Source organism: Rhodnius prolixus, unplaced genomic scaffold (genome assembly GCF_049639745.1).
Source record: "Rhodnius prolixus isolate KJV_2025 unplaced genomic scaffold, Rpr scaffold_12, whole genome shotgun sequence".
NCBI classification, from domain to species: Eukaryota; Metazoa; Arthropoda; class Insecta; order Hemiptera; family Reduviidae; genus Rhodnius; species Rhodnius prolixus.
Genome location: NW_027411635.1, coordinates 3,273,456 through 3,284,059, shown reverse-complemented (window position 1 = coordinate 3,284,059; position 10,604 = coordinate 3,273,456). Strand labels below are relative to the sequence as shown.

The window sequence follows — 10,604 nt, the reverse complement described above, 5'->3', positions numbered from 1 at the left end:
TAATTTTGTAGGCTTACGTTAAATTAGAATTAAGATATTAAATTAAGTATTAGTTCTGTAGTTATTATTTAGTGTTAATAGTGTATTGGGGATCATTTGGTAATTATTATTGTTCTGTACGCATTCAGCTGAATGGCAGGGGAATTTTATTAGTTAAAAAGAAGCGTGTTTATTTTATATTGTAATTATAAAAATATATGTATATAACCTCTGAACCAACCATATTGTACTCTAAACACAATCCAATTCCCTCTCCTTACATTAACAAATTTAAATAAAACCAAGTTGTAGTACTCTGGATTTTGTTTTATTATCAGAGGATCCTAAAACATATAAATATTTTTTGCATTGAAAACTTAATTTTCAGAATTCGAGATAAATGCATAGTTCTGTTTTATCTTGATAAGAACTAAAAATCTGATAATATCACTCACGCTTTAGCTTTTACTGTCCTATGATAGTTCTGTCGGTCAATTTGTGAATGTCTAGTTTACTGAATTGCCAACAGGTAGCAGCAACTTACAGTCTACAGCAGCGTTTCCCAACCTTTTTTTGGCTTGCGTACCATTTTGAAGTACATCATGCTAAACTGTACCACTTCGTAAAAATGATTGTATTTCGTGAAATTTGTTATTCCTAGTGTGTTATTTTACTATTATTATCTTTACTTGTATAGAGATACAATGTATCAGTTACAAAGGTTTTCAAGTTCACTAAATAAACTTTGTAAAGTGTAAGATCTTAGTTTTAAAACTTTTTTTAAATAAAAAAATGCGTACATATTTTTCTATTCAAAATTATTAATTAATTTACAGAGTTCTTCTTTAGGATTATTATATTTGTGCCCAATTTTCTAAATTAATTTCTTGTAAGCATTCAACTACCTGTAAGTACCAATTAAGTTTAATGTTGCTTGGATAGAGCTTACTCATTACAATCAGTCTCTTTAAGCAGATATTTACATAGTTATCATTTAAGTTCTGCCACATGATAATTCTATTCAATTTTCTTTATCTTTTATCGATAACGATGTAGTTTTTTCTTAATTTTCTATATAGAAGGGGTTTGCAATCTAATTATCATTTGTGTTTTGGAAAATATTCCGTGAAAGAGAATTTTTATCCTGTTAAATCTCGTATATCTTGAAACAGACTAACCTTAATACTATACATAGTAACAACTTTACTGTATAATATTATTAATTAAACTAATTTTTATGAATTATAGGAAAAACCGTTTCTATGATAATTTTATGCTTTAATTCTTTTTGTTAATTTTTTATGCCCGCCATTATTGATTATTTTTCGCGTATCACCAGTGTCTACAGGTTTGGCCTCACCATTCAACCTAATCTAATCTTCAAACGTAATTACAAAATACCGTCATGGACACTCCTACGAATTTTTCTTACTCTCGAACTATAGAATGACAGTACAAAATAAAAACTCTCAGCTTATTTGAAATATTCATCATTCTACTTTGCTTCTAGTGAATCATTTACTTCACAAAAATACACTGAGTTTTCGAAGTAATGAATGAGCTTTGAAGTAATAATGTACTATAGAATTAGAGTGGCAAGTTACACTTGTGGAACCCCCCGATTATATTTTCTTAACTGTATAGGCAGCTTTGGCTAAGAGAACAATAAAATATTCCCCTGAAGTGCTCTTTCAACACGATAATGAATGATTCTATTCATTGAAAGTGAACCATTAAAAAAGTTCAAGAACCTCGCGGAATTGTGCTGTTTTCTTCTCTGGCATTAGCCCGGATAGGTCATTTGTTGCGATCAATGGCTTACTTCTTTCGTAATCAGAGATTTAATTTAGTTTAACAGAGAAAATCTAGTTCAAGAATTCTGTGCTTCTTTACCCCAGTGATGGTTCGGGGTTGAATCAAATAGCTCGTTGACAGACATCCATTTTCTAAGGAGTACACGATGGGTGAATATTAGCAATAACTTCTTTTTTTATTCAACAACCTAGGGTTATTTGGCTCACCTTAGTAATTAACTAGCTAAATACCAGTACTTTTATTTAAAACAGTTTTATTTACAAGAAACTGCATGTTAAACTACTCTCAAAGTGACCCTTCAGTACTTGTAGTCCTGCTGCCAATAGAAAATTTAATTGAATCAAGAGTTCTGAAAAGACCAGAACAGGAGATGTTTTTGTCTAGTTTGGCCTATGAGATAAACATAGATTTTTACAACATATTTATTAAATTTCGAAGCAGTACAATTTAGTTCTTGCTACGTGTCGAGTTGGCAGAGCAGAGCGACTCCTCGCTTGATCCAATGTTCGCTTGGCTTCTCTGTGTCAAGTAGAATGGGCAGCACAAAATTGGTAGAATGACCTGTGGTCGACAGCACGCCCTTGCGCTCGGAAGTCTTGTAAAGTGGCGCTAAGTATCGATTACCACGATCCAGTTCGTCTCGCTTCATCGGCTTGATCCATACGTATGGCAAATTGTACGTCAATATGAGTGGGTACTGTTCCTCGAGGCCATGTCTGCAAAAAACCGTTCAAAACTGTCAAATTCTTTTAGCAAAACTCTGAATGATCACTTTCACCACCTTGCATTACTAGAGACAAAAAGCAACTGCTGTTGACAAATATTCTTCAATCTTTAGTTTCGTTAGGTAAGATTCAATTAATGGAAATCTTTGCAGTCATGTTCCATTTCAATGGAAAACCTCGGACATTATTCTTAATATGTCGCACTTTTAGAAAATATATTACCCTCAATTTTAAAGTACTAGCAATGCTCTTCACGTACCTTTTTAGGCGTTGAGCTTAATAATGTATTGACTGAGACACTCAAGGGTCAAAGTTGCGCTTCTTCCTTCTGTAGGATCTTAACAACTTAGTGACTTGACAATGACTTTCTAGAGAAGGTACTATTTTCCCATATCATAGGATCTATTTGTATATGGCTTTTACTTAGGGCAACTTAAAGGACGATTACACAGTTCTCCTTAATAAAGGAGATAAATTTGTTCACAGTGTAGATAAACAGTAGGGACAGCGTTAATGTAGGCGATTTGTGCAGATACTGACTTGCGGCACTGAGAGAGGCAAGATTTCAGATTTCCTTAATGTACGAGATCTGTACTCGTAGCATTGATTTTGTGGACTTCGAGGCAAGATTATAGTTCTCCTTAATATTATGAAGGTGGTATTATATAGGTGGAGGGCTATACATTTGTAAGATCGAAGACCACTTTAAACCAAGACCGCAGATCTTTTAAATGCAGTGGTAGAACACTGTAGAGGCAAGGTAGCGATTATCGCTGACCTAAAGTTGGTGGCTATGTACCCGGCATAGAAGAGACGCTTTTGTCACGTTTTTCATCCAGACATCATAATCTAAATTGAGCTGAAACAAACGGTTCCCTATTATACTATAGCTGAACGAGTTTCGAAGAATATTTATCAGCACTAATTCCAATAACTGCAGTAAGAGAAAATCATATCATCATTTCACACCATTAATTTACAATTATAAAGCTTAATTTAAAGCTTCCTAAAAGCACTTACATCTGCTTCTCCCAGCGAGCTCCGTCGATGAATAGTCCAAAGACGATGACTCCGTCACTAGGCGGCGTGTCCACCTTATCCTCTTTCAACACTTCAAAGTCAAAATCTAGATGATCGATTGGTATTTTGAAAAATCTGGCATAGTTTTGCAGTGTTCCAGTGAGGAATGCTTGCGTGAAGAAGAAGCCGGACAACCAGAACAGTGTAGGCTTGCCTTCCTGATACCATTTCTGAAAATAGACTCTATTTCAAAGTTCAAAGTTTGATGCTGAAAATATCACATTTATCTGAGTTAAAATTTGAAATAGTTGTGGCAGGCAATCGGTGATATGTTGGAAATAAGCGTTACAAGTAACCTATATGTTGCGTCACAGACACAATGTAGTCCAAGTATTGTTCTGAGGACTCTGTCGCGCAGCAGGAATGGTAAAAGCAGAAAGCCTGACTCATAACGAACGAGCGCAAGTAAGGAATATAAGGAATGGACTATGAAGATGGGTGAAGGAAGCTGTATTTGGGTGAAGAACACAAAAAGGATAGATTATCAAAGTGAAAGTCACTTCTTCATTGTTGGTCTATCCTATAGGTGAGCAAACACAAGCCGTGCTAAAAAGGCGCTGAATGAGAACTTCAGCTGATGTCCACTGAACTCAAACAAGGCTTTCTTCGTCCTTCTTCATAACAGTTAATCGCTTACTGGAAATCTATTAACCACTCAAAAGAAATTGGTTGAAGTCGCTGATTTTATCCGCACAAATATCAGTGACACTACTAACATTTTTAACACTAAACCTACCGACATTTATGCATAACTATTCCTACCGAGACCGGTCAAATGACCGGACTTTAAAATTACTTAAATTTCTTATTTTAGAATGAAGATAATAATTATTAAACAATGAAAAAGCATAGTTTCTTTTGTTTAAAAATAAATCTCGTAGATTTTACTCTTTTATGCATCATTTTTTATAATTATAGGCTTTTCAATTGCACATTTCCCGCATACGTATGTTTTATAGTTTAGACAGCACTTTTTAGTCTTATTGCCTTTGCAGTATCTTATTTGGCTATTTTCCGACCACTTGTTCGTGTACTAATATTTGTCGTGCTTTTGCAATGGTAACACAAATTTTGTCTTGAAATTTCACTTCCGGTAGTTTTTTATACAAAATCCATGCATTTATCCCGGGGCTAAGTCTAGGATATTGAAAACTATTTGTTGAGGCCATCTCCGAGATTTTCCACGGTTATATTTCTTCCACGAGCTGTATACATTTCTGCAAACTCTCCAAGCGGAACTATAAGGTTCTTTGCTTTCACGTTTTTCCCAAAAATGGAAAGCATTTTATTGCATCGAACGCTAGCCAAAATTTGATACCAAATTTGTCGGGTTTATTTGGCATTTACTGAGTAAATCTGCATCTTGACTTTGTAGGGAACTTTGTTGACTTTGTCCTTGGAAGAGATACATGCTCTTGGTTATAACAGTTTTGACTGTTCTCTACCAATTTGTCCCAAAATTTAGAAATCAAAGCATATTTATCGGTTTGTAAACGATTATTTCTTTGATCCACTCGAATAAACCTCAAAATTTCCGTCTATACATTTCTGCTCACAGTGTTTGAGAAGAATGCTCGTCCCTATTTTTTGTTCCATACAAAAGGGAAATGTACATTTTTGGCCTCATATGCACCACATGCAAACAATAATCCGATAAACGCATTATCAAATTGAGTTTTCGAGAGAATTCTGTTACAAAAAAAATAATAATAATAAAATAAACAAAATTAAATATTAAAATGAGTAAATAAAATGAAAATGTTCAGCCGGTCAAATGACCGGTCGCGGTAGTTAAGACGTACTACAAAGTTTTCTCAAAAATCAAATATTAGGAAAAGAAGTGAATATTAAAAAAAACAATTGAATACATATTTTAGGAAAAGTCGTGAAGTTTAATGGTGGTATGATAACGCTGTAATTAGAAAATGTAAACCAAATTTAAAAAACGGTCAATTGACCGGTGTGGTAGGTTTAGTGTTAAAAAAACGGACAAGTACAAGTCCAAACATTGACCAAACCAAAACCTAAGTAATAACAAAACCAACATATTGATGCTGTTACATACTGGAAGGGAAGAAAGTCGTATGCACATCTTAGAGAGCATAGAGACATACCAACACAAAGTCATCCAAAAATTATTAGGGACGACCAAATTAAATATAACTTGGCCATGCTGGCTGAAGTGATTCGTACCAAACACAGATACCGCTAAAGAATTATTGTGGTGAGATCATATCGTCGCTACCACGCCAAAACCACGAATCTGCCAATTTGGCCATTTTCACCTAAATACAGATTTTTGCTTAGCTTTTGGTCAACTTCACTCTGCCAAAGACGCGAATCTGCAGCACCAGTCGATGTTGCTGAAATCGTAACTCATATTTTCACTAGTCTGTAGAAAACTACAGGATCCCCACGCCAATTCACGAATATGCCACTTTCGCGAGTTTGCCATAGTGTTTCTTCAAGAGTACTTCACGAATCTACCACTTTCGTGTTTTTCGCATGGTAAGATGGACTAATTGGAAAAAAAATCGTTTTTTTCCCTGTAGACCGCGCTGGTCTTTAGCTTTAATAATGTTATGTTTACATCATTGTGTTCATGTTGTTTTTGATAACGCTTAACCATGAGTGAAAGAACACGGAAGATACTTTCTATGTGTGCTCCATTAGTGATAGAATCTGAATCAGATGAATCTAAAGATCCTTTTGGTGATGTAGATATTTTCGACCAGGATAAAAATTATGTACCTTCAGAAGAAGACAGTTCAAGCAGTGATGATGGCAATCGTGATGCAAATATAAAACATGTTAACGTTGAAGGCATCAGATTTTCAGAGGGATAATTTGCCGGAACCTGATGCAAGTGAAGAGTCGGAATATGACGACTAACAATTAGCGTATAGGAACTGTACATTAATCTTGATCTGAATAAAAAACATTTTGAATTCTACCTAACAACAATGGTTTTATAATAGTTCCCTTTTACTTTATCAATTCCTTACGAATGTGTTTCCTTCGCAAAAATCACAATGCCAAAATCACGAAAGTGCATTTAAGCCCTAATATATGTTGTTTTAAAGTAAACATTATGAACGAAAATAACATCATTAAAAGCTATTCTTTCGAATAAAAAATATAAAATAAAATTTACGTTTTAAATTTGAAACCCTGATTTTTCAGAGCTAAAAGAATCTTTAAATGTGTTTTACTCAAAACTTACTTTTTGCAGTTTCGTGGTTTTGGCGTGGTACCGACGATATGTCATAAAGTAAATGCAGTGTGAGTCGAAAACTTAGTCGAAGTCAAATTCTTTAAACCAAACTGATTAATCAATCTCTGATGAATCCGAAATATTATCCAGCACTTCGAATCTAAAGACATTTTCAATTGATTTGAATGTACGTAATTTAAAAGCAGACTTGGAAGCGTGTCTAGCTCTGCGTAAACAATCTTAAAGCTTGATCTGCATTCTCTCTCTCTCTGTGGAGCCTGCGCTGTCACTGGCTACCTTCCTGTAGCGTGCAGTAATCTTTAGAACCATTCTCGGGTAGTATGGAACTTAGAAGTACAATTTCTTTCAACAGTGATAAGAGAAAAATAAGAAACAGAAAAATTTAATTATAGCGGAAGAACGTGGACTTACATGGAAGAAGAGTAACCTCTGCCTGAAGTCAGCAATGTATGCACCAACTCGTTTAAGGCTGGGATATGAGAATTTAACCCAGTTAGCTGGGATTCGGCCAATCATCAGCGAGTTAGCTAACGATTCTAGGTCTAACGTCATCACTATGGCGCCTTTGATGGCCTTCAACAATTCATTTAAGGTATGCTTGATTACATCATACAGATCGTTGAATCTCTTCATTTCCTGTACTAGTACGGTGTTCATGGACTCGCTGTATGTGGTTGGGTACTTCTCTATGGCTTTGTCCAGATCGAAGTTCTCTGGAAGCTGCAATCCAATAAATAGAAAAACTCACTATACTCAGAGAATTCAGTACGGTAAACGTCTTAAATTTACAAAATTAGGTTTGTACTATTCTTAGCAAGATATTCATACCGTAATCATAGGTCAAGAAGTCTTGCATACTGGGTACATTACCATGATATAATATGGTTGCTTTTATTTGATGATAAAACAAATTTATCCTGATTCACCCACAACCATTACATTACACTACATGTTTTAAAATCTTCAATTATTATTATTTTTGTTACTTGCGTCAACAATAACATTTTTTGCAGTCAGAGGACCTCCCAAAACGTGTATTTCTGGTGGAAAATTAATATCGAAAACCGTTCACGAATAGGTAAAATTGTAATTTTGATCTTAAATATCTCGCCTAAAATTGGGGATATCAAAATGGGATTAATGTCATTTTTCACAGTTTTTTTATGTAGTTTTCATAATCATAGTCAAAACCAGTGGTCCTTATGAAATTCCAAACAGATTTTTAGCCGTAACTCCGCTAAAAATGAAGATACAGCATCGGGGGTGGAAAATTTGAAAACTAGACCGAAAAAAACAACAGTTTACTTCGTGAGTTTTTTCGAAATTTTGCTTTCCTAAAAAGTTATTAGCGATTGGTGCGTTTTAAATGGATCACCCTGTATAGAGTGTAGAAGGAGAACGAGAGCGAGAATTTCTGTAAACTCGTTTTTGCCCGCTTTTTGTAACGATTCTTTCACCAGTAGCTTGAGAAAGTCATTCTCTGAAATGTATTTACCTTCTCGAGAATGCTGACGATCAGCTGAATGAGTATGTTCTCGCTCTTGTCGCCGCTACCCGCTTGGCCGCCCTCTCCTGTGGCTAGGAAGAAGCTCGTGAGTAGTTCGTTAGTAAGCTGCTGGTTTCTGGTGATGCCGCTGTTCTTATGTAGGCCATACACCACCGGGGATGGCACCTTTGGCAAGTTCTGCAACAAAAATATGAAAATTAATCACTAAAAATTATTCTAATTAAAAAATAATTCCTATTTATAATTTATTTTGCGTATTTTCACTCAAACGTCGTTTTTTGTTTTGGTTTCCAAAAACACGCGTTATGCTTTTATCTGTGCGTTTCTTTGTAGGAGCATAGCGTGTTTAATTTAATGGGGTACGCTGAGCTGGGTTGTCGTTTTGACTGATTTACTTAATAACTTTTTTTCCTGCAAAAAAAGTAGGAGGCAGGGGAAATGCGTGGAATTGTAGGCCCATAGATGTGTTCAAGTTTAACAAAGTGATGGTTTATATGCAAGTAGAAGCCTTAAGATGAATAAAGAAAACATTTTTGAAGTGAAACCTCCAAGAAAGTAACAAAAAAAAAAATTGTAATTTAATGTTGGACGCAACTAAAGGAATCAACTCACCTCAATGAAGAAGACAAAATCCTTATATCCGTAAACAGTAGGCATGATGTATTGCCGGTCCTCCTTGCACAGGTTGAAGTTTTTCTTGGATACTATTTTCTGGTTAACATAGAATCGCAGCAAAGTGTTCAGCGTCCTGCGATCCCAATAATCGGTGACTCTACCGCCATAGTTGCACTCTCCAATCAAATACAGGAGGGCGTCGTAGGGTGTATGTTCGTTTTCTTGTATATACATCTGTAAATCAACATTCAGTTATTTAATATAAAAACGAGTGTACAGAATCTTTCACAATAGAGGATGTATCATCAGATTTCGATCAACTAACCAGAAGTGAGCCATTTAACTCATCAATTTTAACTTAATTTTTTTTGATGTGGTACACTGATGGCTTCAAGATGGAGGAGGGTGTGGGAGCGGGAGTGTACGGGGTGAAGCCGAAACGTGGATTTTCGGTTAGCCTAGGAAAACTAGCTACAGTTTTTCAGGCTGGGCTAGCTGCAATTAGGTTCTGTGCTGCCGAGATTAACGGGCGAGGAATTATTAATTCTAAGGTCGTAATTTTCTCGGATAGTCAGGCTGCTCTACGAGCTATTAGTTTCTACCAGGTCAACTCAAAACTGGTTTGGGACTGTCTGGGTGCCCTGAAGGTAATTAGCAACCATAATAAGGTATTTTTGGTTTGGGTACCTGAGCATTCAGGTCATAAGGGAAACGAAGCGACAGATTTACTGGCCCGGGAAGGCTTTGCGGGACACTTCGTTGGCCCGGAACCCTGTTTTGAGGGTTCCGAGGTGTGTGAAGACTGCGGCCATTAACTTATGGGTGTAGAGTAGGTCTCAAGAGTGGTGGCTTGCCACCACGGGGCAGAGACAAGCGAAGGATTTCGTTAAAGGCTATTTGCCGAGGCTGACTGCAGAATTAATCCGTCAAGGCCGTGGGGCTTGATAAGGGGATGATTGTAGGCTTATTAATTGGCCACTGCAGGCTCAGGAAACACAAGCATCGCATGGGCCTGGCAGATGATAGCCTTTGCAGGTTCTGTCAGGAAGAGGAGGAAACGGCACTGCACGTGTTGTGTCAGTGTGAGGGGCTCGTCTGGGCTAAGGATGTTACTTCTCGGGGAGGAAAAACCAAGGCCTGGTGAGCTTTACCCAGGAGTCGCACTCTAGCATTAAGAGACTGATTAAAAGGACAGGTCTGGAGGGTGAGCTCTAAAGTGAGGGGAGCCACAATAGATCCAAAGAGGTCGCAGTGGCATAGGCCTTGAGGCCGCCCTAGTTTAATCTAATCTAATCTAACTTAATTTTTGCGATCTTCTCGAAAACAGCTATTATATTTACCCTTAAACTTCTCATATTCACTATCCAGGTGCACCATATGTGTATTCGAAACATGTTTCTTGTAAAGTATTTTTAGAGGAATTCTAGGGAGAAGGGTTCTCCTCTTAAATAACATTTCAGTATATTATAATGGTACTAAGTTCTGTAATAATTAGGGATGCAATTCATTGCCAAAATACCACAATCCGGAGTAATACTGTTAATCGGAGCCTGAAGCTGAAGACGGTATAGTAAGAACAAGTACCACTGTTCAGACCAGATGTTTTATTTTCAAACAACAAAGTCAACAAACTTTAAAGATAATTTTT

General features: G+C 36.3%; 1 protein-coding gene across 3 annotated transcripts in view; it reads right to left on the bottom strand.

Annotated features, from left to right (window-relative positions):
* Positions 1-1,280: 1,280 nt before the first annotated feature.
* The window catches only part of Dhc62B (Dynein heavy chain at 62B), a 112,776-nt gene continuing 103,452 nt past the window's right edge, over positions 1,281-10,604 (bottom strand). For 2 of the 3 annotated variants that reach the window (XM_074142796.1, XM_074142797.1), the window contains 5 exons: positions 8,954-9,190; positions 8,330-8,518; positions 7,246-7,554; positions 3,540-3,769; positions 1,281-2,510 (listed from right to left, as the gene is read on the bottom strand). In XM_074142796.1, the coding sequence (XP_073998897.1) occupies positions 2,252-2,510; positions 3,540-3,769; positions 7,246-7,554; positions 8,330-8,518; positions 8,954-9,190 (1,224 nt within the window). In that variant the 3' untranslated portion in view covers positions 1,281-2,251. The remainder of the gene's footprint in view (positions 2,511-3,539; positions 3,770-7,245; positions 7,555-8,329; positions 8,519-8,953; positions 9,191-10,604) is intronic. The other variant, XM_074142798.1, reaches the window with a different exon arrangement.